This window comes from Suillus paluster (genome assembly GCF_016628075.1).
Source record: "Suillus paluster strain FC165 chromosome Unknown EDB91scaffold_45, whole genome shotgun sequence".
Classification (NCBI taxonomy): Eukaryota; Fungi; Basidiomycota; class Agaricomycetes; order Boletales; family Suillaceae; genus Suillus; species Suillus paluster.
Window position 1 is genome coordinate 199061 of NW_024537605.1, and position 23745 is coordinate 222805.

Here is a 23745-nt window from a genome sequence, read left to right on the forward strand (position 1 = left end):
CTGATAAGCTTCGGAATTCCCTGAATAATCTAAGCGACCTCTCAATGACTCGAGCCCAAATAATAGCTTCCAACCTAGGCTGAGGAATTACTTTGCATAAATTGCAGGGATGGTAAGATAAGCCCTGTAGTAGTGATGAGAAAACGAATGACAAATATGTAGCTAACGAGTGTGGTGTAGGAGGGTATGTAAGTCCAGACGATTATCAGGGTATGTTGCAATCGAAAACAAAACGGCAAGTGGGTATCGAACAACAAAAGGTGACCGGCAAGCGAGACAGTAGGTCAAATGGATCGTGACGAGAAAGATAGCAAAGTCGACTACAGAGAAAAGGGATCGGCATCCCTGGGAACATCCGCAGAGGGTTTATGGATTTCAAGGTCGATGGAAGGTTTGCCTTCATGCGACGCAGGAGAACTTACTACCAGCTCTGGAAGAACGGGAGGGTCGCTTGATATCACGTGTCGTGCCCCTTCCTCGCCAGTTTCGCTGGAGTAAGCAGACGAAGCACGCGGCGCATCAACGGAAGGCTTGGGCGTAGCAACGACTGTAGCGGGCCTCGATGCGGTGGGTGCAAGGTTTGCCCCAGGGCCAACTACAATGGTGGCAGGAGGCGGGTCAGGGAAATCCCATGGACGAGCAATCATCGCTGCTGGCATGATCCTGAAATACACGATCAGCAATCAAGTCGTTGCTGGACATCCGAAAAACCTACCAGGTAGCACAGCAGACCACACCCTTACCCTTATCGGCTGCCTTGATCATGCGCCACTCAGTTTGCACGAATTGAGCCACATAGCGAATGAACGGCAGCACTTCGCGGACTCCAGGACTGACCAGTGATAATGCGGTTAGCAAATTGAGCAAAGCAGTGCCTGGAGAGGCTGCTGCAGCGATGTGCTCAAGTGTGGGTGGCGGCATGCAGACTTCAAAACCCCACCAGTCTAGAAACAATCGATTAGAGCTGGAACGATACCAGTAAAATGGGAATACGCACATGTGAGAACAGAGAGACGATCTGTAGGCACAATGACGCCCTTGTGATCCGGCAAAATCGCCTTGCTCGTCGCATAACCAAGCGCAAGCAACTGCGGTGTTATTTGCTGGAGGCCATCAATGATAGTTTCTGCACTGGGAACGGCACCTGCCAAAAGTCCCGGGGATGATGCTGGTGCGCCGAAACCCATGTCAGGGGCGGCGAGAAGGTCAACGAGATGCACATCAGCCAACGCTTCAGATAATGCAGTCACTGATGCAGTAGCAACCGAGCCAAACTGTACAAAGTACTGCTCGTGGGCTTCCTTGTCGGTTGAGTCAAGACACACTGCACGGATTGGCCCAGTATTAGCAGTGCCTGAATCTGATAGTGATGCAGACATTGCGTGCAGATGGCCAATGACTTTGCTGGCGGATTTGGGGTCGAGTAGCTGCGCTTTGACACGCGCGAGGTCAGATTTAGTGAGTGGTTTCGACTTCTTTACTCTGCTATCCAGGGCTATCTCATGGTCCCCCACAATGACGGAACGAACCAGCGCCGCGGTGTCCCTGGCACGCTTATCAGAAGTCTTGGACTGCAGCGCGCGAACCGTGAATGCCTTGCTCGCACGTGATTTCTTCTCCTTTTCATGCACCTTGGATAGCACGGGGGGCTGTGTGTGAATAGGTTCGGAGTGGTGGGAAGGCTTGCGCTCCGGCTGAGTAAGTTTTGACTCGGAGCGCAAGAAGGAAAATGAACGGAAGGAGAAACGGACAGGATCCTTCCCGGTCTTAGCGTTGGGGTAAGGGCTCGCGCCTAGCACCTCCGGAGTGGAGTTGCTCGTGGATTCAGCGGTAGTACCTTGCCCAGGACTAGGAGGCACTAAAAGCGACTGCACAGATGACTGTGGCAAGGGCGCAGACTTGGGGTGCACGGGCGTGAGCGACCCACTGGCTGCTTGAGGAGTAGCATGACCCGAGGGTGCTCCATAGGCATCTGTGTGGGAGGATGAACTCAAGGAAGAGGAAGAGTTTGCTGAATGGACAGAAGCAACTTCTGCGGCTGCAGATTCAGATGTATCTGGCACCGGAACTGCGAGGGCGGCTTCATCTGCCTGCTCGACCTTGGCTGGCTCTGCAGCGGTCGAGGCCGAAACGCGAACACCAGCGGACTTGAAGAAGGTCAGCATCACAATGAACTAGCGTTGGAAGAGAAGGGGGGCGAAAAAAACTCAACGAAAAAGCGAGCTGAGAGTAAGAGCGAGACCCTAGGTCACGTAACTTAAGTAGCTGAACAGAGCATGGCCAGCTTCTGCGTGAGAAAGGGAGGGTGAGGCTTGAAATGCCTTGCTCGCTCAGAATAGGACTCAATGATTGTACAGCAAAGTACTTGACGAGTAATTGTAACCGGCCCCCCTTGTGCTGGTCATGACAAGCTTGAGAGAAGTCTATGCACGGGAAGTTCTCAGGATGAACTTAACACCGATTCCCACATCGAGAAACACAGTGATCGACAGACGAGTAGCGCGTAAATGGTAACTCAACCTCTAAAAGGGGGGTCGCTGAAGTAAGCATTCCGACCGTGGGAATTCAATCTACTGTTGTCGCTGTTCGTTCCGCATCATCGGGGACAGCATCGAGCTCAACTTTTTATCATCCCACTACCATGTCGCTCGGTATTTTGAGAGCTCCAGGTGAATACAAGTGTTTAGTCTTATTATAATTTACGAACCTCTTGAACAGTTACCAGTGCTTGTAGGGCAGCAGCACTCAGACCCACCCTCGGGATTTATGGTATGTTCCATCAGTTTAATCAATTGGGAGCCCCTTCCTTAGCCTTTCCGCTGCAGCCTCTCGCTCTGTGCACACCTCAAAGTCCGCGCAAGCCCCTGAAACCATACCTACTTCGACCACCTCTGCCTCTGAGCCGATCACCACGTTAGCGATGCGCGGCTCAAATCAATTCAGCCTTGAGCAGCCCCAGAACAAGGCTGGTGAGTATATCTACTACACTTCCCACTGAGTAGGCTTAATTGGAGTGTAGAATACGTCCTGTCGACACTGGACAAAGTCGTAAACTGGGCACGTCAGGGTTCAATATGGCCCATGACTTTCGGTCTTGCATGTTGCGCCGTCGAAATGATGCACATGGCTGCTGCTCGCTATGATCAGGATCGTCTCGGTGTCGTTTTCCGTGCCTCCCCTCGTCAATCTGATGTTATGATTGTCGCTGGTACTCTCACAAACAAAATGGCCCCTGCTCTTCGTAAGGTATACGACCAAATGCCTGAGCCAAGATGGGTAGTGTCCATGGGATCTTGCGCCAATGGTGGTGGCTACTACCACTACTCATACGCTGTTGTCCGCGGTTGTGATCGTAAGCATTCTTTCGTACCAGTTCAAAGGCGACCCAATTAAATTTGCGTGACAGGCATTGTGCCCGTGGATATCTACGTGCCCGGGTGCCCACCAACTGCTGAAGCGTTGCTGTATGGTATGTTGCAACTGCAGCGTAAAATGAGGAAAAACAGGAAGAGCGTGCTCTGGTGAGTTTCACTCTATGCGTTGTGAGCTACGCTCATGGCTACATTTCAGGTACCGCAAATGAGGTGATTTGCGACTTGGGGGCAGCGTACATAGACTAGCATTTCCATTGGCATGTTTCGTACATGACTCATGGCTGGCATGCGTTGTCCACAACCCTGCGGAAGAGACTTTTTCCCGTGATCTGCAGGCACCATGGGTTTACCAAATTTATTTCGCCTTCAACGGAGTTCATTTTATGCAAGGAAGTCAGAGTATCAACTCACAATAAACAACAGATCAAAGCATTTTTTCCCCGACATACATACCTTTTTGGAGCGAGAAACACATTCTCTTCGTGATCCGTGAAGGCTTCCTGAAACTGGCTGCAGTTTATGTCGGTCTTACTCGGAAACGGCGATATCCACCAATGTGGTGTTTGCGTGCGGTGCACTGCGATCAACCCTGAGCGCACACACAGGGGTGCAATTATCGATAGTCCGCTCCCTCCTGATGCACCCTGGTGGAGGCGACGCCCTGTGTCATGGCCAACACGAAGTTCGCCTTGCCCCTCAATAAATGTGACATGGATGACAACTTGGATCTTCTCTCGCTTGCATCATTAAAACAGCACGCCGTACTATGAATCATGATGGCCGCATGCCACGATTGTGAATTGTGGGCGCGTATGAGTGTTTAAACGTTCACTCACTGCACCCGGCTCATCAGAAACAATTATTCCATGTCATTATCAAGCGCTGGTTAGCAACTTCACTATCTACCAATAGTCAGTGGTCAGCAAGTGCGAGTGGTGGGTTCGCAGCAATAACGTATTAATCATGTGGGTACGTATGTGATCAACCCAGTCAGCTGAAAATCGGCTGGACGTCTTACTCGCTCAAAGCATGCAGGAAAGTAATAGCGTTGGTGACATAAAGTGGTGAGCGTTCGTTGCACTCCACGGCCCCCCCACTCACGTCGTCCAAAGTCCAGTCCCACACAGGTGCGTTGCGAAACAGCGAATAAAGCTCTTGGAGGCCATGTCAGCATATTGACAAAGTCTTCTCTGGCGCATATGCAGCCCATCATCAAGGCTTTCCAAAAAAAAAAAAACATATTCCTTCGGAGAGATTTTTCTTTTCATCTCCGCCCACGGCCAACACACCGTCTCACGTTAAGTGTTTGAGGTGGCGCGTACCAACGAGATACTGCGGTCCAGTTCGTCGGCAGTCCACTGTCATGGGACATACTGCTCACCTTTCCACAGCTGATGTGGCGTAGTGGCCGGAAAGGTTCTACCTTGCCACTGCCCAAGTTCGCGAGGCCATGTGCTTGGCTCTAGGTGTGAATCTTAATTTCTGTCTTAGCGTCGATAAACACAACCTCACGGGAAAACAGGCAGTTTCTATGGTGAAGACTGCATTTTTGAAAATGGGAATCGCATCTATATGCTAGAGCTTCAGCTGAACGGTATCTTCTTGCCTGTCATAGCCACCTTGAAAACACTGGTCGGCGTAGTTCGGAACAAAGGAGGTATGTAACTCAGATTTCAATAGTTGGTCCGTGGCGTCTTTTTACCCATGTACTTGCTCAAGAAGCACAGCAGTTACAGTATTCGATGAAGTAAGAACACACGACGACTACAGGTCAATTTGCCAAGTACTTGGCGCGATATTCAAACTCCAGACTACTCCAGAGCATGGTAGATGCGTACGTGACATTCGTGACGTCATTATGTCATCCATATGTGACTCGCCAAGCCTCACCACCACCATGCCCTCAAGAGTTCTGGTTTAATCAATCATCTTCGTTTGGTCTGCCATCTCGTATTCGTCAATGTCCTCTCCACGCTGAGAATGATGGCTAGCGTCCACACCACTACCATGCCGAGATCGACTGGCAGCGACCTGGATATTAGCCATCACACACTCCGCCTACCTATCAAGGATGGCCAAGGCCTTTACTTACGTACCGACAAGCTACTTAGGCAAGTTAGTGACGGCATTATCAAGAGATTAACTAATATGACGTATTTATGTATCACAAGCCAATGGGACGCCTTAAGACTGTTCAGAGGCAACAGAAAATAATGTTGGTGTGGGCAGTTGTGATGCATTCCACTTCAAGTTTCCCAAGAATCTCACTATCATGCCCGTCTTTATGTTCACGGTGAACTTGAAGTCGGACTCGACAGTTTCGGATCTGGTTATTTGGCCGGGTGGCAAGGGCAATTAGAGGTACCATCGAGAACGTGGTAGAGCTGCCTGTGAGTGATCTTGCATATCACTTGTTAGTAAGTCATCATTCGTGACCGAACTGATGGTCTTATTTTCAAGTCAGACCACGATCCTTTGATTTTTGGTGTTGCAGATACTTCTAAAGGACCTAGTAGATCCGCAGCACCAAAAATCACCCGCCCGAGTCCTGACATTACATCGTCTGAACCTTCCCATGTAGGGACCTGAACCTTATTTATCAGGGCGGGAGGTAGTCATTGTCAGCGAGTCTCCTTGTACATGTATTTACTCGTGAAGCAGAAGTATTCATTCGTCGTCAAGTATGACTTCAATGCCTTCTTGCCTGGCTGCCTCTATTATGGCCTCTTGTTTCTGCCCACAATACAACTTCAACGAAAGGAGGATGTCACGTTGCCCTAGCAAACGACGTCAGGAAACCCCACGACGAATATTCTGGTGACCGACCTTCTAGGTAATGTTCCAGCATGAGTCTCACAGCTGGGCGTATGGCGGCGTCCTTCTCGTCCGGGACCTCTGGAAGACCATCATACTTCTTTTGGACTATTTCTAACAGCTCGCTCGTAGCATCTAAATCATCGAAATACTTCTCCGGAGTTGCAGGGACTAATTGTCTCACTTCGTTCCAGAGTCCCTCTGCACGGCTCGCATGACGACCAATCTCCCACTTGTTAGGGGAGCCGCCTAGCTGTAAGGCAATCTTGTCATCCGGGTTCTGTGGAAGCGAGAAGCCATATCCGAGGATCAGCTCGTCGTTCGCTTTGGGTCCATAGTTATTGAATATTTCTTCACCAGGTTGCGTCGTAGTGTGTGACGTGATGGAAATAGCGGTTACATCGTCCCTTTCTTCTGTATTTCCTTTCGGGTAAGACGTACACCAAGTAACAGGCTGTCCACGAGAATGATTGAGGGTATCCACGCCAGGAAGTAAGATCGGATAACTCGAGGAGGTGGTCTGCAGTATAGGGGATTGTGTAGGAGATCGAGATAGAAGCAGGTCGGATGGAAATGCGCGGGATGAAAGATACGTTGATGCTGTCAGATATTTGTCCCTGATAGTGATTAAGGTGGGGGAATGAGCAGGTACAGGACACGCATACCAGGTGTACTTTTCAGCCCAGTTTTGATTAACGGCATGGATGAAGGTTTGACACTGCCTCCACTCAGCAATCCAGCTTTCCTGACGATCACGGGTAGCGCCGTAGATGTTAGTTCCTCGGAATGCCTCGAGTTCAGACGGCGTGAAGTGAAGGGGCGTTAGCAGTGCATCTACAGGTGGAAGGCTCTTCAGGTAAGGCAAATGTAGAAGTACATCAGGAAATGGGCTGCATTGTATGATCATCAGATGCGCGCATCAGATGGACAATGAGTTCAACGTGCCTTGAATCGGAAAAAATCCAATGGAAGCAGATGTACGTGCAAATAAGTTGTCTTTCCGACCACGACTGTAGGCCAACAAGAGTCGAATCGCCTAATAGCGCGCTCAGAGCATGCAGAGCACGCTTCACGTCGATGATCAGTGATGATGGGCAAGAAACGATAGTCGTATCAGCACTGATAGTATTCTGCGCGATGGCAGAGAGTCCGAATTTTCCTGGCGGTGAATGATTAATGAGTAATGGAAAACATATGACGTGATGTGTTAGATCGAGCACCTTGGGACAAAGAAACGAGTGGATGGAAAAAACCGCCATAGGAAGCAAGCCACTGTTTCAGATCAGCAGCGGTGCTGGGCTCTGTTGACATAGTTTTGTGAATCGGAGTAATCGTTGGGACCCTGACTCGGACCTTTTGATGTTTTCCAGGTAAGTAGTGGATTGGATTGTGATGTAGCGCCTGCAGTGACTAGTCTAATCCGAGTCAGACCAATGATAGAAGGCAAGTCAGTCTCATTCATAATACATGATGCCCCTAGTAGGCCAGCAGGATGGAACACCAAGGTGCATGATATTGGGGTCACTGCTCCTCTAGCTCACATCGCCAATTATAAGTTATCACCCAGGTCTTACTTATGCGTCAACTTCATGTCTCTCGCGATTAGCCGATACTTGTATTCGATTCCGTCTGCGGCCGTGCACAAGTGCACACTGCTGCCAGGCTTCAGCCCAAATAGAAGTGTGCCTAGGCCTAGTGCCAGCAGCTCGCGCTCCAACAATGCTGTAGCGGGCGATTACTTATACATCCCGCTCAAACCAAGAGAGGCATGTTTCACGCCATCACGTTGCAATTGCCAGGAGAGGTATGTACCATGAGTATACGCTCGAAACTCACTGCACACCTGGCCCGATGTACTGTGACTTAACCTTCCAACAAGATCAAACATATTCATGTTGGCCAATTCTCTCCCAGTCTCGTTTCGCTGTGCAGCTCATCACCGTCGAAGAAACTTCCTGGTGGGCCAAAACATCGTTTCCCAACGACTTTGAAGCCTTTTCGATACTTACCCTGCTTCAATTCTATCACAGCTTAGGATCCGAAGTTCCAGTTTAAAAGGTCCTTATAATTTGATCATTTGACTGATTAACGTCTTCGTACGATAATCATCGCTCACATGATTTCTCAACACATTGTCGAATCCAACAGTACTAGTCCGCACAATAAGGAAGGAACGACTGTCTCCTTTCTAGTTAGTCTGCTTTAATACTACCCCAACTGTTCTATATCATCTCACATCTCGTCATCAAATTTGGTCAACGAGTCAGGATCAATGTCAGTACTGCAGCCTCCCTCAAGCACAACATAACACATCACCCTCCCTCCTCGCACATTCTTCTACCCTCAGTAGTGCACGATATTCCGGAAAGCACGGCCCTGCTGGATGCACTCTCACAATTGAAGAGTCAGAGGTAAGCTACTCAACCCCGCGACACCCGGAAATTAAACCACTCTTTATTCTTCATCATCCAGCCACCAGAGTGCAAGTTGTAGGTATCCTGTGACTTCAGGGAGATCGCAATTCAGAGCTACAGTCCCTGGCAGGGACGCCAGGCTGTGTCATGGCCAACACGAAGTTAGCCTTACCCCTCAATTAATGTGAAATGAATTGAGAAGTTGGGCCTTCTCCTGCTTGCGTCATTAAAAAACGAGTTGCATTATTGATCATGATAGCCGCATGCCACGATTGTAGAGTGTGGGCCATGAGAAGCTATGAGTGTTGGGATATTTACTTATTGCACGTGTCATTATCAAGCGCTCGTCAGCAAGTTGACTTTAAAGTTTACCATCGATCGATTGATAGTTGGTAGACATCAGTGGTCACTGTTCGACTACGTATCCGCAGCATCAATCATGTATGTGTACTCTTAAGCCAGTTCTTTACTTCGTTAGCTTACCTCCATATGATCTTCGGTAGCATGTACCTTTTGCACACTACGACCAAGAAACTAGAGGAATTCGTTGATCCTCCAGAATATGCTATTCTCTCGCACCGATGGCGCGAGGAAGAAGTCCTCTTCGCAGATATCCATCACGAGCATGTGAAATGCATGAAAGGCTATGCTAAAATCGAGGGATGCTGTGAACAGGCGCGACGCGATGGGTATCAGTACGTCTGGATTGATACCTGCTGCATCGACAAAAACAGCAGCGCAGCGCTCGCAGAAGCAATAAACTCCATGTACATGTGGTATGAAGATGCCCAGGTATGCTACGTGTACCTAGACGATGTTGCGGATGACGGAGACCCGGGAACTGGGTCCGCATTTGCGAGAAGCGAGTGGTTCACCAGGGGGTGGACTCTGCAAGAGCTCATCGCGCCCACGAGCGTGTTCTTCTTCAACAACCGTTGGAGAGAGATCGGGAGCAAGAGCAGCTTAGCTGGACTTCTCTCGTCCATTACGAGGGTGCATCCCGACGTATTAACACGCGTACATGCCGAGTCAGACATATTAATGGTCACCAGAGCATCCTTCAGTGTCGCAACCAGGATGTCGTGGGCTGCAGGGAGGAAGACAACTAGACCAGAAGACAGAGCCTACTCTCTCATGGGACTATTCAAGGTCCACATGCCTGTCATCTACGGAGAGGGGGAAACAAAGGCTTTCTTCAGACTTCAACTGGAAATCATGCGTACTTCGCACGACCAGAGCATCCTTGCTTGGAGCAAGCCTTTGGCAGGTGGCAATAAATCAGGGACTCAGCCCTTTGCGCTAAATCCTGATCATTTTGCCAAGTCGGGCGATATTGAAGACGTGCCCTCCAGGCAATGGATACGTTACAGTCAAGAATTCATTAGCCCAGACTCTGTCCCCAGGCTTGACTTCGCCGCCACCAACGACGGCTTGGATATAAGCCTTCCCTTACTCGCTCTGGGGGATGAATCGGACGAGTTCATTGCTCTCCTGAGCTGTCAACGTCGCGTAAGCGAAGGAAAGCGCCCCTTCGTCGGCATTCGTCTTCGGAAGTCCTTGCCCAATGCCGAACGTTACGAAAGGATAGATGCTCATATCCTCGAGGACATGTTCGACCCTCGCGATGAATTCAAATTCAAACAAATACACATTTCGTATCCGTTATCTGTGGACACCCATATGATCTTCTTCAGCACCTCAACGTCGCTTTTCATTCAAAATGTCAGGGTAGAAGAGCACGGCTTCTTTGTGGTTGATATGGAGACGGCCCCCTCATGTGTCCTGCAGATGCGTGATAGTAATATTATCCTGCAGATGAGAAGACCACTCCCATCAGCAAATCCACTACGAGATTCCGAAGGATCACAAAATCTATCTCTGACTGTGGATTCGTCATGGTTAGCATCATTGACCTACCAGAACCCAGATACGAAAGAGCAATTCGTCGTCTCTGCAGGGGTATCATGGATACGAGATGGGGGCCCGTGGCTCCAAATTACCGCAGAGAAGCCTCGTGATCAACCCAGTCCGCTCAAGATCGACTGGACTTCTTACCCGCTCCAAGCAGGCGGGAAAGTGACAGCGTCGGTGAGGAAAGGTGGAAATGCTTCTGCTGGCGAGAGGCGTTCTAAAATCATCGAGCGGTATTCAGTCAACATTACAGTCTATGGTGCCTTGTGACTCGAAAACCGGAAGCAGGTTTGGAGGGTCGGTGGACTGGGGGTTCCACAGACAGGAACTATGCACTCGGGTCTCCACGGCCCTTTCCATAGCTTAGTCAGCACGTAGACTAGGGTTCCAGCATGTTTGTAGCTTAGTTTCACCATCATCATAGTCGGTTTGCCTTGCCTTGGCCTAAGCCGCTGGCCCCTGCTCCATCAGCAAGGTATGGTTATTAGCGCAAATATCTGGTACGTAGGTCCACATACCTCGTGTACTCGCGTAGAAGACTCTTACGCGCTTCGAAGTACTTGGAGGTCTGTATGAACACGGCAGTTCGTGACCGGAACTGGTGGTTTGAAATCTATCGTCTGTGCCCTAGAAGTTAGATTTGTTCAAATCGAAAGAAACTCAAGCGTCTTTAAAGGCTGGACATATTGCTCAACCATCCGTCACACATACATGGTACGTGTTAGTACGCATGACCACACTAATTTCGTGACGCATCAGTCAATATATGTTGCATATGTGATTATGCAATAACGGTGATACGATCACTGACCAACAAACATTCTAGCAATCCAATCTGCCCGGCGACTAAACTGAAATCGGCATCAGATGAAGATTTAGATGTTGTCGTGGCCATATAGACTTCAGAGGCGATTACGGATAAATTCCGCCCAAAGAACTGACCAGCATCAGGTTGGGAAACCTTCAGTGAGTTAGCGAGATTGCACTCGTGAAGGCGACATGAATCGTTTCTTCGATGCAACATAGCGATGCGTCGATCGACACGACCAGATAGTACTTGGCTATCTGGGTATTCACCCGTATTAAGGAGAATATTGTGCAAAATCACAGTCTTAGTCTGGCGTCCTTCCTACGAGAACACAGGCTATGCAGCGCAAAGGGAATGATATTTCTATCGCGCGTAGTGAAATGCGTAATCGAAGGAACACCAACGATATTTCAGGAGTTAAACTGTGGTGCACACCGGTTAGCCTTATTGAGAGGCACGCGGTGCGTAAGATACGAACAGCGGTAAGATACGATTCGGCTACCGTGCGCGCACGCGCATTGAGGCTAAGTTTCATCTCGCTTATTTCCCTGTCTACTTCCTCCATAAATCTGATGACCGGGGGTGAGAGAAGTTACAACGGTGTAGAAGCATTCGAATGCCACGCACTGTATGATGAAATCGACCACCTTATGTTTCAACATGGTTTCTGAATGGACGTTCGTAATAAGGAACGAGATGTCGTATCCCTGTGTAGGTGTTAGAACATGATCGCCGCGAAATATCCGGGCTGTTCACTTACGACGACGGGCTTCCTGCGCAGCACGACGAAGCTCTCCGCTCTCTGCATCAAGAATCGCGTGAACTTGTGGCATAAGATGCGCTCGATTTCATCGGCCTGCTTGATCTTAATGCTCATTCGTATTGAGTTGACAGATGGCTCGATCAAGACGCGTTCATTCTCATTGCGTGATATCGTCAATGGGTTCAGGAGGACCTCCTTGGAGCCCCTGCAACCGATCGCCATTAGTACACGCCATGATGACACGAAACATACGGTTGTACCTGACTTCTACTTCTGGCTTATTGTGTCGTTCGACAACCTAAATAATTGTGAGCTCATGAAACTGCCAGATAGCACTGAGCATGATTACTTGCGACGAGAAATTCTCAAGCGTCAGAGCCGCTGTTAAAGTTGACTTTACGGCTGAGAGATACGGTCTGAGTGTGTTTGACTACCATCCAGGGAGGAGTCTAGTCAGTAGCATTGGTCATGTACTCTGCCAATCGACCTACCATCGAGTTTAGAGGAGGAATCTGGAGAATGCGGAGTCTGAATTGATCTATACAGTACATAATAACAAATTTGGAAAGAGCGCGTCCGTTTCAGGAAACGCGTCCTCGCCAAAAATTTCGACCTTTGTCTGCTCACCACCACTAATGACTGCTGTCGCTGTTTGGCAAGTTTTTTTAAAGCCTGTCTCTAGCTATCTCTCATTTTTTTTGCAGGAGTATCGTCTTGAGGCCTGGCCAGAAGGAGACAATCAGTCCCTCAGGCAGACTTGCAAATCAAGAATGCCGCTCTCGGAGAGGAACTATCTGATCAGTCTGGCAGAACGACCGTCAAATTAACATTACATAAATCCTGCAACTGTTGACGAAGAGGTGGATGAAGTTGACGAAGAGTCTCCAGAAGCAGAGTTGACCACTGTTCTCTGTTCGCTAACTGCTGGCAAGGTCAGTGGCACGATACGTCTTGCTTCACCCAAGCACGCGACTAATGTGTCATTCTTGCATAGATCGAGCAGTCAGCATGTGACCTCATTCTCGAGAGCGACGAGGAGTATACCTTTGAGCTCATCGGAAAAAAGTAAGCAGTATTCAAGCTACTAGTTGGTCCAATACAGCTCATGCATGTTTTCCCATTCAGCACCGTCTACCTCTACGGAAACTACATTGGTAAGCCCCAAATGTCACCTGTGCCTATTAGACTTTAGTAATACGCGCCATAGACCAAAATGCCAACCAACCACCATTACGATTCTGACATGGAGTCTGACATGAGCGACGAGGAGGGCTATGACCTGGATGATGTCAGCTCGGACGTCGAAATACATCCTGATGAGCTACAAGGCCTCGAGGACGACGTTGAGTGAGTACACCCTCGTCAGTTGCTCTACGCCACGTATCTGACCGTACTAGTCGGTTTGAGGAATTGGCTGACCTTGTTGAGGATGAGCCAAAGGTAGAAGAGCCTAAGGCATCAAAACGTCCTCGTGATGAGGCCATGGATACCGACGAGCAACCTGCTGAGAAGCTCTCCAAAAAGAAGAAGGCGAAGAAGCAGAAGGGTGAAGACGGCAAGGCAGTCCCTGTTGTCGTTGAGGAAAAGGCAGCCGAGCCCAAGGGTGAAAAGGAACAAGAGAAGAAGGCCGACAAGAAGGAGAAGAAAAAGCAAAAGGCTGCTGAGGAGAAGAAGGGTGGTGCTGCCAAAGAGCTCACTGGTGGGGTCAAGATCCGAGACGTGAAAAGCGGTGATGGCAAAACTGCCAAGAACGGCGCTAAAATTTCCATGCGTTACATCGGAAAATTGCAGAACGGAAAGATCTTTGATCAAAACACCAAGGGCAAACCTGTAAGCAGCTATTAGGTTTCTTGCTCGTCGGGCATGTGTTCACTATGCCACAGTTCACTTTCAAGCTTGGAGCGGGTGATGTGATCAAAGGTTAGCGGCTTTCGCTTATGACTTCGCCTTCATTATTGATGTTGTGTCAGGTTGGGACGTCGGAGTTGCTGGTATGCAAATCGGTGGAGAACGTGAGATTATTGTGCCACCAGCAATGGGATATGGCGCGAAGAAGATTGCTGATATCCCTCCCAACTCCACCCTGATCTTTGGTGAGTGAACCCTCTGTGTTGAAGGTCCGACAACTCATTACAATATAGAGGTGAAGTGTCTGGAGATCAAGTAAAAAGTACTGCAGGCTTGCAGACCTGCCACATTCTAGTATACGGTGGCATAGTTGTGATTGTTATCTATTAGTACATCCGTGAACGGTAGTCATGACTTGATTATGACTGCGTCACTGCTTTTGGTGATCCGAACCTGTACCCATTATTTTGAAAGCGGCCCATCAGAACCCATCTCATGAAAGCTGTCCTCGCAATGGCATTGTCTGCCCAAGCCCAACGCCAATTGGGGAAAATGGCTTTTGTGACCCTGAGCCCATGGGACCAACAAATGGGTATGTGGATGGAGATAAAGCGTGCAAATGTCTCTCCACATTCTTCTTGTAGGTGTCACATACGTCAGCTGGTTCCGTCCCGCTGTATCGGGCACATCCCGACGAGACCGGATGAGGGCAACCCCAAGAGTCGTGTGATACGGCATGATATAATGTTACGAAATATATAACGGGAGCAATCGATAAGCCTCCAAAGTAGTACAACTACGTTAATCCGTACAAAAAATACATGAACTTCATCATCGCCGAGATTTTGATCTTGGAATGCTGCACATCGCACGTACAAAGCCACACATGTCTTGGACAATGGGTAATTCTCGACCAAGTTTCCGGATGGGTTGAAGTGACAACGCCTGCCCACAACACTCAATTTTGAAGCCCGAAAAGCTTCCTAGCTGAAAGGACAGGAGACTATTGAAAACGTCAATGGGTAGTAATAGACCTGCATCCTCATTCATTTAAGGGTGTTGACGTGATTGGGAACGTTCATGCCGCATGCGGTTAATAGGTTGTGTTGATAAGAGGAAGGGAAAGTCACCAAAACTGGCTTGCAGTTTTCCAAAGCGCCAGAGTGGTACGATCCGTGTCATATAGAAAGGAGGACGATGGTCGTTCCTTCTCAGAAAGGGTCACTACGAGTTGTCCAGTGCTGTCCAGTGCGCAGAAATCCGCAACGTAAGCACGTTTACCACAATGCTCCTCCTCACAGTACTGCGCGCGACTGGCATATACCACTACAGATTTATGTCTGCTTGGCAGGTAATTATACTGAACCCTGCGGAGATGCAACACGAATGAAAAACGCTTGGACATCAACCTGTATCGACGCAGGTGAAAGGAAGCTTTTGAAGAATCACATGTGGCGGTGGCGGAATGGTGGGCGAAGTTCCGAGAGAGTAACAGGACGTAGGACTGTAGTTAATAGAAGGGTCTCAGTCAGCTGTGGCTGGATAGAGGGCGTGTGGGTGATTGTGCCACCAGAAACACTCATGACGGACCGTTCAGCGGAAGGGAACCGCGAGGCTGTGGGTGACCAACTGGAAACTTTAAAGTATGATGTAGCGGAAGGATTGGGGAGGAGAGTAGTTATTGTCGTCGCCATGCAGCGTCCGAAGTTTGCCTTTCCATTACCATCGTAGTAATACTATCTGGTGTGAACTCCGGGTGATCCTGCCGTTCAAGCGGTGATCATCCAGTTGTGGCAGCGGCAACAAAGGGTGACAGTCACTTTACCGCGACCCTCGCTCTGACCATGAGACTCCTGCGCACAACACCGATATGGTGATTGACGAACGCCCAAAATATTAATGCTTCCGTTTGATAGACCTCGATCCTGTTCTGGGGCAAAAATATGGGCGGCGAAAGAATATTCTGGGATGAAGAAACAGCATGTTTGTTGTACAAGGGTCACCTCTGACAGCGGGTAGTTGATGTGTCCCCAGTAGAAGACAACTGGCCTGGAACTTCGGAGAAAACCTCATAGATCATCGATGGAGCACACGAGCCTGTTGTCATGATCCATTTTTCGCATCAAGAATGAGGCTTGCTAACTCGACGAATAGTAGCCAGGGTATGAAATTCTCTAAAAATTTTGGAGATAGATCGGGATGCGAGGGTCAGTTTGGAGTGTGTGCAGTGCCAGGATACCGGCGGTTCGAATGGGAGAACGCAAGGGACCCCAAAATTCATATGCACCTGGCAGCCAAGACATCAGAGCGACATAATTGATTGGGAAAGGGACCTATCTGAAAGATCTCAGATAAGGAAAAAAAGTTGTTGACTGGGTCCTGACAATCTGTTGCTTTTTTTTCGTTGGCTAAATTAGAAAGCGCCCTTAAACTCGTCCAAAGAGACTCATACAACTTCACAGAAGGGGAAAGGAGACTGCCTGATCTTGCAACAAGCATGCCGGACACGTTCCTAGCAGGCTGAGAATTACAAAAAGATGGTTATCATGGGTGCCAGACGGGCGACCTCAGGCGACCTCGGATACAACTGGGCAACAGCGACGATTCGTGATGTGATCGCGACGAAAGCTACAAAATTTGTGAGCACTCAGATGGGCCGCCGATATGTCACAAGCCTCGAGGTCCTTCATTGATATGTCTGACCCGTAGCTGAGGTCACGTCGGCTGTAGATTGGTTCATCAAATTGATCGATTCGTCATAACCTGATAGAATCCACGTCCTCGTGCTGACAATCCACTGCTGAAGTTAGGCCACAATCCGCGGACTATAAATTAGCCACAAGTTCGAGGCAAAGTAAGTTGTACCCTCTTGCCCATCCTTACCATTTTACATCTCATATCTCTCTAGAATCCATACTTTGGATCTGTCCCTTGTAGACGCAAGATGCGTCACTTCTTCACTGTTGCGAAGGGGACTGATCAGTAGAACTTCCCACTGTGTCCGCACCCTCAGCCTTGGCCAAGGCTAGAACAACAATTTCGGGATACCGACCCCTTTCGTGTAGTACTTGCACTTCGTGCGATGTATGTATGTGCTCGTCCATGGTCAGAGGCGCTTCCTTCCCATCTGTACTGCAGGCATATGCCCCGCATACAAAGGATACCGCCCCAGTACATACCATGGGAATGGAAGATGCCTAGGACCATGGTATAGCGGATGGCAGCATCGTCACAGCGCTCGTACCTGCTACGCAAACCATCTTGATGAAGACGGATGTTCGCAGTACATCAAGCATATATCAGTGGTCCATGTTACGGCGGCGTCAAGTCTGCCTGTGGCTACGATTAGCGAGCGGTAGGTGTAATTAGAAGGTGCGTAATTCTTTGCATACTGTTAAACAAGCTGAGAGTATAGCAGCTTCAGGCCTGCAGGTTCGTTGACCTATACGTTCTGATATTCTGATACGATTGGTGCCAGTTGGTGCCACAGTCAAATGATGCTCTGAAATGAATGAATGGCGGACTTGGTTAAGGGAGTTCCCATTTTTCTTCAATGTGGCTGCCGTCAACAGCCGCCGGGAAAACTGCATTGTGACAGAATCGTCTTCTGTACGTACTACCAGCCTGATAGCTCTGTTCTGCCAAGTCATTTGCACCTAGAACATAATCATGCCTTATGACCTCTTGGACGGCGACTCGATATCAGATTAAGGAAGGGATTCAGAGGGAGCAGGGTTGCCTGGGAACGACCTAAGCAAAGGTGAGAAGGTTCCGTCGGCTCTACTAGTAGAAGCCATTTAACTTGAAAGACGATCACTCCAGCTTTGACCGACGCCGCGTTGTCGTTGTCTATATGGTGTGCGGACCAAGGGTGGCAGTTACCATTGACTGTATACTACATAGTCGTGAGACGGCCTCTTTGACAAAATTCAATGCTTCTATTGTTTTTTTTTCTTCCGAAGTTTGCACCAACCATGTATTTCATTCATCGTTCCACTGGCGGCAGGTGTTTGGCGGATCCGACTGGAATCTGTCTCGACGCACTAATATCCGTGGCTTCAAGGTCTGCATGTCAAGCGCACATAACTTACTGGAATGGATTTTCGACATAGCGCTTTCAGGTCGTTCAACTAACGTAAAACTCACCCAGACCGGCGGCAAGCACTTGGGACCGAAAAAACACTCAGAAGAACTGTCGATAATACATAACTAGGCATCGTGTCCCCTGCCATTATATTCATACCAGAGTAACAGTCCTAAATTTCAGAGGTCTCAGCGGTGTGTTGAGCCATCATTGACGTTGATGAATGATGAACCCCGCCACGCGGGAATGACAGACTCAGACGTGCTAGTCGCTGATTGTGCATGAGGGGAGTCCTGGAGGCGATGATAGTCGCTGGCTGAAGATCCCGAAGGCGACGAGATAGTCAGTATCACGGTCTGCACGGCGCTGAAATGGCATATTTCTTGTCAATCCATCTATTTTCTCGCCTCCTGGCAATCACCAACAAGAAGACGGAGACAAGGAAGCCATCAACTCCGCGGCAGAGATCCCACACGATTAAATAAGTCCGCCTTCGCGGAGACTGGGTGAGCTCTGACCCCGTTCAAAGCTGCCTTAACTTGAAGCACCAAACTCATGTCGGTGATACTCGGGCAGGATTTGATGCCCATGCCTACTTATTCAAGAATAGCTGCCTCCTCGTGCACAGGTTATTACCGGTGATTTCAACCAGAACTAGTAATCGTTGCGACCAGAGCCAACTTCATATTAGATGGATTGATATATATACGACACGCGAAAGTTTGGATGGTCCCGGATGTATACAAATGTGGATATAATAGAACCTTGGATCATGCATCACAACCTTTGACTCTTCCGCCTTCCGTGCGCTCGACTCAATGCAAGGAAACCGCGAGGCAATGGAAAATTCCCTTCGACCAACATTGATTTCTCCATGAGTGTGTGCCAGACAATGGGAAATTCCCCTCGAGCAACATTTCACGATTTCTCCATGGGTATGTGCCAGACAATGGAAAATTCCCCTCAAGCAACATTTCACAATTTCCCCATGGATATGTGCCTCACACATTGTTACTTCTACCGTGCTTGTATTTCAGAAGAAAAGAACCCGGGAAGAGCCTAAAGAAAGTAAACATGTCATAAATTAGCTTCCAAGCCTCTCATACAGAGAATTCACTCCACCCTGACTACACATCTCGGGGTTACCTTATGTGCTTGGGCGTAGGGTGATCCTGCGGGTGTCATGGAGGTGTCAGACACGCAAATGAGAACGCTCACGCCATACCAAAGGACGCCGCTGCTGATCAATCCAACTCGTCTTCATATCGCATGTTGCTTGTGGTTGGATGAACGAATTGCAGTGTTCGGAATTGGTTCGGAAGCACAAACTCGTGGAAGTATCGCGGGCTTCTAAGACCAACAATCCAGCCTCAGGCTACCCACGATCGTATGCTGACAATTGCGGAAGAGTGCGTCTAGAAGCGCACTTGTACGCTTTCTTTGGCAAGTTCAAGACAGCCAAAAACAAATTGGCGATATGGGGGGGTAAAAATTAGATGGTGGCCTAAAACACACTGGAGATCGAGAAGAACTTCGGGGTTTCTGAGTAAACGTGATGATACTCCGCGAGCCACAAAACAGAAACAAATACTTTCCAGGTGTCGTTGCGTCGAGAATACTTAGATGAAGCTAAACACGGGAGGTGTCTACCATCGGAGCAATGGCTCCATTTCTGTCGACTTCCAACCGATCTACAAGGCCTGGCGCAAAGTCTGAACTCGTAGTATGCATGGTCGAAGTTCAATCCCCCATCAGCAAGTGCCACATCGGCGGACTTCTAGAGGATACGAGAGGAAGACGACCTCAGGTGATAATCTATCGAAATGGGTCAATCACTGTGCGGAAACCCGTACGGAGGAGACCGCAGCATTTTTTGATGCTGCTTACCCTTACAAGACATATCATTTCCCGCAAAAGCGTTTCTGTTCTAATTAGTGGCAATCGAGACCCAGCATCCATTCTGATCGGCAAGCATGCTCCACTGGATCGTTGCTTTCTTTAGTGCCGTACGCTGTTCCGAAGATCACTGCGTAGGAGTGTGAACTCCCCCAAACCGTGGTTGCGAGGCGTCTTCGGAGTCATTCGATTTGTTGGATGATAGAAGGCACAGATATTCCTACCCTCTTTGGTTCTGGTATCAGGGAGCAGAGGGGTATTTCCGGGTGCACGTACATGGGTCGTGAGTGAGTGACTTCAATTGGATGAGATTTGTTCACATATAAGAGCAGGGCGAGCCCTCCAGGTCCTTGGATGTCGCACCCCAATTCCTGGCAGAGTGATATTCTGTGCTATGGTCAGACTCCCTTCCCTCCCATATGTATTCTTGCGCTTAGGCCTCTCTCTTCATGGCTGCAGTGAGTTCTACATACCATGGGAATGGAAGGGAGTTTCGACCAGTGTTCAGGAGAACCACCGCCAGCCCTAGTCCTCGTATCTTCTTCAGAAGTAAGACACTGATTATGATTACGCACAGATGACTATGTTTGTCGGTATGAATCAACCATGCAGCACTCTGGCTGTAGTTGTGATTGGCAAAGCTGCGCTCATAAGCATGAGACAGCGAAAGCCTTTGACAGACTGCGCAGATAAAGTGGTGCACCCGCACTACATTGTGCCGCTTCGAGCGCGCAGATTCTTTCGCAGTAAGTTCGGTTTCCTATTTACTATGTATGAGCGAGGCAACATCACGTATTGTTCATTAAAGGGACTATACCCGATCTACTGAAGCGCGCCGCCTCTCAAGATCGTATCTCGACAAATTGCTTTCCGCCTCTGGGGTGCGTATCCTTCCAAGTTTTGCAGAAGTCGGGGTCGGTGGGAGAAGTGTTGTATTTGTATTCTGGGTTTACCATGTCTCGCACTTTAGCTTGTCCAATTCATCGACCAGAGTCGTCTTTGTATCTGAATCATTGAACGCTCGCCTCAGCACTGCTACTCCACCCAGGTTGTCGACCGATGGTTACTAGATCAAGGTGGCGGGTCCGAACGCGATGGTCCTACGATCGATTAACATTAACAGGAAAGTCAAGTCCGACTGATGAAGCAGGTGCACTTTGAAGACCACTGAGCCAGCATTTATAATTAATGACAAGAGACTTGCAAGAGACGAGGAAAAATCATGTCGCTTTAGTTTGACTTTGGTTTAACCCATGATCTGCGTCGCATCACGTATTTTGTTGGTAATCCTAACTTCTTGACAGCCTAGGTGGGAAGCCTACCATCCGTCCGCGAGCGTTAGAACTGAGCTAAGTATATGTCACTCGAAACAGAATAAATCAAAGTATTGGTGACGGCTGACGCGGACGGTCGGTCAGATCTAGACTCGGTCTCGCGAAACTTTGACTCGTCCGCAGGAGCACGTGCAGTACATGAAACATGAGGAAAATTAATGCTCGACAAACGATCATCCATCCGCACTGGACTAACCTAGACGCTGCTGCTAGAGGTAGCTCCGTGAACATCTATACTACTTGAACTCCTCAAGATTTTGTCTCAGACGTCAAGTCAGAAAAATTAACCACGAGGCGCGGAACCGCACTTCGATCAAGGATCTTGCAGAACCAGATTCCCTTACCCTCCCGATTCCATTCAAGGACATTATTCAATAGTGTCTTTCTGTTGCGATTAGTATATATCAGGTATTAAGACCCCGAGGAAATCCAACGAGAAGGCTCAAGTGGAGAGACTTCATACAAGGACGAAATTAAAAGGTACTATTAGGCCCTGAGCAGCAATGAACTGTCTCTGTAGCATAAGTATAGGCAGCGATGCCGGGAGGGTTTCTTGGATGCTCGAGCACTCATCGTGCAGGGTAGGTTGAATGGATAGTTGAGTATACAATCATTGAACCGACTCATCGCGCATGCGTCGACTGCCTGTGGCGCTTCGATTCTGCCGCCTCGAACTTTAGCCTATCGTCCTACATTTCGCACACTCCGCAAGAAAAAGACTCGAAACTAACTCGAAACTGTTGCGTCCAAAAGGGCGCCCTGTAGTTGGGAGCAAACTCCGCGAGCACCTTCAACGCGGAGTCGCGGCACTCAAAAACGCATACGGTGAACCCTGGCCCCAAAACGTCATTAAGTCCCATGTTGATTCAATCAGTATTAAGTACAAAACCAACAATGTGACAAAAACACGGGAGAAGATGCGGTCTGAGATAGTCTGGCGGCATCAGGCCCACCGTCCTGGGACTACAGGGTGCGATGACGAAAGCCCTCCATCAACTGCAATATTCTGTCCATTGACATAACTCGATTCATCTTTGTCAAGATCAGATCTGGATCGTTTTTCGTGAAGGGAGGTGTCCTTACCCGAAGCCAAAAACAAAGCCATTTGAGCGATTTCTGCAAGACGTGATAAACTGGGGTACACATGGTCACAACACGAGGTTCCTACCTTGGGCGACGCCAAACCGACCCATTGGGTTCAATTGGCCAATCTTACTCCCGCTGCCTCGTTGGCGAGCAAAGTCGAATACGTCCTTGGTCATATTGGTCTCGATCAGGCCTGGGCAGATTGCGTTTACGCGAATGTCAGTCTTCTGAAGTTGATACACGCTCGTCTTCGCGATCGAGTTCACACTGTGATTCGAAATGAGTTTCTCAGCTGAGAATAATGATCGGAATATTACGCTGCTTTGCTCGCGCTATCTGAATGTGGGGTCAGCCATAGCACGTAAAGGTTGAAGAAGAGAAAGACTTACAGTCTATGGTCCCCGCCCCGGACCGCAGCCCAGCCACTAAGATATTTGGTTAGAAAATGTGCAGTAAGGCGAAGAGGATGAAGAAACGTGCCAGATGCAGTCAAGATGATGCTTCCTCCACTGAGATCCTTCCCTCTCGACGAATTAGTCTTCATCATCGCGTCGGAACCGTACTTGACGGCAAGGAAGCACCTGTTATTATCGGTTCTCGTCAAACCAAGTTGGATGGAAAACGACACCGACAAACTGACGACAATGCATTGACTCGCATGCTTTCCATGAAACCTTCTGCGGTCATATCGGGAAGCGCCTTGTTACTTGCGAAACCAGCCTTCGGGCGTTGTGTTTGTTGAGTGCATCATGAGATTTTATCCGTCGGATCTGACACATACGTTGGCAAAGAATACATCTAATCGTCCTTCATCTTGTAACGCTCGTTCGCAGACATCTGCTATGGCAGTCTCATTTGCTGCGTCAGCTTCGATTATGGTTACCTGTGATATATTTAATTATTAGGCACATAGCGATGTCAGTATGTTACCTTCACGTCTGGATATGAATTCCCAATTGTCGACTTGAGACCAGGCAAATTCTCTGGTGAGAAATCGAGCAAGTATAGATGAGTCGCTCCTGGACATAAAAATTCGTAACGAGTGCTGCTTCCAGAAGGTGATAGTTCACGAACCTTCATGTGCGAAAAAGAGTGCAGAAGCACGGCTAGTGCAAAATATCAGGTCAATTTCACTGCATAAGGTGGGGTTATCAACGAGTGAGCATTACCCTATGCCATGCAATGAGCCAACGCCGGTAATAATGCATGTTTTACCCTTGAGTCGCTGTCCACGCGGAGAGCTGGAGAGGTGTGATTGAATTTGTCCAATGCGGGCAAGTGTGCGCTGATGATGTTCTTCTGCACTGGTTTGTCTCCCTGAAGCAGCCATCGGATGAGAAGGCATGATAGTTTGTGTTGAGTGGGGTGGGACTGGCGTCACATGGCAATTCGCTCTTCATGAAACCTCGGCGC

The 23745-nt window shown here is 48.8% G+C and overlaps 7 protein-coding genes across 7 annotated transcripts; 3 read left to right on the plus strand and 4 right to left on the minus strand.

Annotated features, from left to right (window-relative positions):
* Positions 1-57: 57 nt before the first annotated feature.
* Positions 58-2445, minus strand: EDB91DRAFT_1348393 (uncharacterized protein). Its single transcript, XM_041325968.1, has 3 exons — positions 998-2445; positions 716-944; positions 58-663 (listed from the first exon to the last, which is right to left on the minus strand). Exons 1-3 carry the CDS (start codon positions 2163-2165, stop codon positions 321-323), a joined length of 1740 nt encoding a protein of 579 aa, XP_041175051.1. The 5' UTR covers positions 2166-2445; the 3' UTR covers positions 58-320.
* Positions 2446-2575: 130 nt separating this feature from the next.
* Positions 2576-3936, plus strand: EDB91DRAFT_1145359 (ndufs7, NADH:ubiquinone oxidoreductase 20 kd subunit). Its single transcript, XM_041319183.1, has 6 exons — positions 2576-2669; positions 2719-2769; positions 2826-2969; positions 3020-3352; positions 3407-3521; positions 3571-3936. Exons 1-6 carry the CDS (start codon positions 2642-2644, stop codon positions 3581-3583), a joined length of 684 nt encoding a protein of 227 aa, XP_041175052.1. The 5' UTR covers positions 2576-2641; the 3' UTR covers positions 3584-3936.
* A 1878-nt stretch (positions 3937-5814) lies between these two features.
* On the minus strand, positions 5815-7746 carry EDB91DRAFT_569942 (uncharacterized protein). Its single transcript, XM_041327738.1, has 5 exons — positions 7409-7746; positions 7134-7347; positions 6854-7078; positions 6201-6805; positions 5815-6151 (listed from the first exon to the last, which is right to left on the minus strand). The coding sequence occupies exons 1-5, from the start codon at positions 7497-7499 to the stop codon at positions 6042-6044; spliced, it is 1245 nt and encodes a 414-aa protein (XP_041175053.1). The 5' UTR covers positions 7500-7746; the 3' UTR covers positions 5815-6041.
* A 1205-nt stretch (positions 7747-8951) lies between these two features.
* On the plus strand, positions 8952-11081 carry EDB91DRAFT_1145384 (heterokaryon incompatibility protein-domain-containing protein). The gene is made up of 2 exons (XM_041319184.1): positions 8952-9043; positions 9106-11081. Exon 2 carries the CDS (start codon positions 9107-9109, stop codon positions 10781-10783), a length of 1677 nt encoding a protein of 558 aa, XP_041175054.1. The 5' UTR covers positions 8952-9043; position 9106; the 3' UTR covers positions 10784-11081.
* A 229-nt stretch (positions 11082-11310) lies between these two features.
* Positions 11311-12726, minus strand: EDB91DRAFT_1225366 (uncharacterized protein). The gene is made up of 7 exons (XM_041320968.1): positions 12576-12726; positions 12434-12514; positions 12345-12382; positions 12082-12289; positions 11949-12028; positions 11800-11890; positions 11311-11743 (listed from the first exon to the last, which is right to left on the minus strand). Exons 1-7 carry the CDS (start codon positions 12633-12635, stop codon positions 11732-11734), a joined length of 570 nt encoding a protein of 189 aa, XP_041175055.1. The 5' UTR covers positions 12636-12726; the 3' UTR covers positions 11311-11731.
* Positions 12668-14658, plus strand: EDB91DRAFT_1145394 (uncharacterized protein). The gene is made up of 10 exons (XM_041319185.1): positions 12668-12758; positions 12836-12901; positions 12945-13016; positions 13079-13149; positions 13210-13258; positions 13292-13431; positions 13482-13914; positions 13968-14004; positions 14055-14177; positions 14226-14658. The coding sequence occupies exons 1-10, from the start codon at positions 12720-12722 to the stop codon at positions 14249-14251; spliced, it is 1056 nt and encodes a 351-aa protein (XP_041175056.1). The 5' UTR covers positions 12668-12719; the 3' UTR covers positions 14252-14658.
* A 7422-nt stretch (positions 14659-22080) lies between these two features.
* Positions 22081-23731, minus strand: EDB91DRAFT_1145430 (uncharacterized protein). Its single transcript, XM_041319186.1, has 11 exons — positions 23502-23731; positions 23407-23438; positions 23263-23351; positions 23114-23215; positions 22973-23052; positions 22813-22913; positions 22722-22757; positions 22650-22668; positions 22415-22599; positions 22330-22362; positions 22081-22278 (listed from the first exon to the last, which is right to left on the minus strand). Exons 1-11 carry the CDS (start codon positions 23675-23677, stop codon positions 22190-22192), a joined length of 942 nt encoding a protein of 313 aa, XP_041175057.1. The 5' UTR covers positions 23678-23731; the 3' UTR covers positions 22081-22189.
* Positions 23732-23745: the final 14 nt, after the last annotated feature.

What these genes read in the sequence shown, in the direction of transcription:
- EDB91DRAFT_1348393 (XM_041325968.1), bottom strand. Translation starts at nt 2,165, where the DNA reads ATGCTGACCTTCTTCAAGTCCGCTGGTGTTCGCGTTTCGGCCTCGACC. An exon ending in TCGTCTCTCTGTTCTCACAT is followed by an intron (nt 945 to 997) that starts GTGCGTATTCCC and finishes GATTGTTTCTAG; the next exon opens with ACTGGTGGGGTTTTGAAGTC. An exon ending in GTGGTCTGCTGTGCTACCTG is followed by an intron (nt 664 to 715) that starts GTAGGTTTTTCG and finishes CGTGTATTTCAG; the next exon opens with GATCATGCCAGCAGCGATGA.
- EDB91DRAFT_1145359 (XM_041319183.1), top strand. Translation starts at nt 2,642, where the DNA reads ATGTCGCTCGGTATTTTGAGAGCTCCAG. An exon ending in ACCCACCCTCGGGATTTATG is followed by an intron (nt 2,770 to 2,825) that starts GTATGTTCCATC and finishes TTTCCGCTGCAG; the next exon opens with CCTCTCGCTCTGTGCACACC. An exon ending in TGTTGTCCGCGGTTGTGATC is followed by an intron (nt 3,353 to 3,406) that starts GTAAGCATTCTT and finishes TTTGCGTGACAG; the next exon opens with GCATTGTGCCCGTGGATATC.
- EDB91DRAFT_569942 (XM_041327738.1), bottom strand. Translation starts at nt 7,499, where the DNA reads ATGTCAACAGAGCCCAGCACCGCTGCTGATCTGAAACAGTGGCTTGCT. An exon ending in TGGATTTTTTCCGATTCAAG is followed by an intron (nt 7,079 to 7,133) that starts GCACGTTGAACT and finishes CATACAATGCAG; the next exon opens with CCCATTTCCTGATGTACTTC. An exon ending in GCTGGAACATTACCTAGAAG is followed by an intron (nt 6,152 to 6,200) that starts GTCGGTCACCAG and finishes GTCGTTTGCTAG; the next exon opens with GGCAACGTGACATCCTCCTT.
- EDB91DRAFT_1145384 (XM_041319184.1), top strand. Translation starts at nt 9,107, where the DNA reads ATGTACCTTTTGCACACTACGACCAAGAAACTAGAGGAATTCGTTGAT.
- EDB91DRAFT_1225366 (XM_041320968.1), bottom strand. Translation starts at nt 12,635, where the DNA reads ATGTACTGTATAGATCAATTCAGACTCCGCATTCTCCAGATTCCTCCT. An exon ending in AAGCCAGAAGTAGAAGTCAG is followed by an intron (nt 12,290 to 12,344) that starts GTACAACCGTAT and finishes GATCGGTTGCAG; the next exon opens with GGGCTCCAAGGAGGTCCTCC. An exon ending in GTGGTCGATTTCATCATACA is followed by an intron (nt 11,891 to 11,948) that starts GTGCGTGGCATT and finishes CCCGGTCATCAG; the next exon opens with ATTTATGGAGGAAGTAGACA.
- EDB91DRAFT_1145394 (XM_041319185.1), top strand. Translation starts at nt 12,720, where the DNA reads ATGACTGCTGTCGCTGTTTGGCAAGTTTTTTTAAAGCCT. An exon ending in ATCAGTCTGGCAGAACGACC is followed by an intron (nt 12,902 to 12,944) that starts GTCAAATTAACA and finishes GTTGACGAAGAG; the next exon opens with GTGGATGAAGTTGACGAAGA. An exon ending in CAACTCCACCCTGATCTTTG is followed by an intron (nt 14,178 to 14,225) that starts GTGAGTGAACCC and finishes ATTACAATATAG; the next exon opens with AGGTGAAGTGTCTGGAGATC.
- EDB91DRAFT_1145430 (XM_041319186.1), bottom strand. Translation starts at nt 23,677, where the DNA reads ATGCCTTCTCATCCGATGGCTGCTTCAGGGAGACAAACCAGTGCAGAA. An exon ending in ACTCTTTTTCGCACATGAAG is followed by an intron (nt 23,352 to 23,406) that starts GTTCGTGAACTA and finishes TTTTATGTCCAG; the next exon opens with GAGCGACTCATCTATACTTG. An exon ending in ATGCGAGTCAATGCATTGTC is followed by an intron (nt 22,914 to 22,972) that starts GTCAGTTTGTCG and finishes CGATAATAACAG; the next exon opens with GTGCTTCCTTGCCGTCAAGT.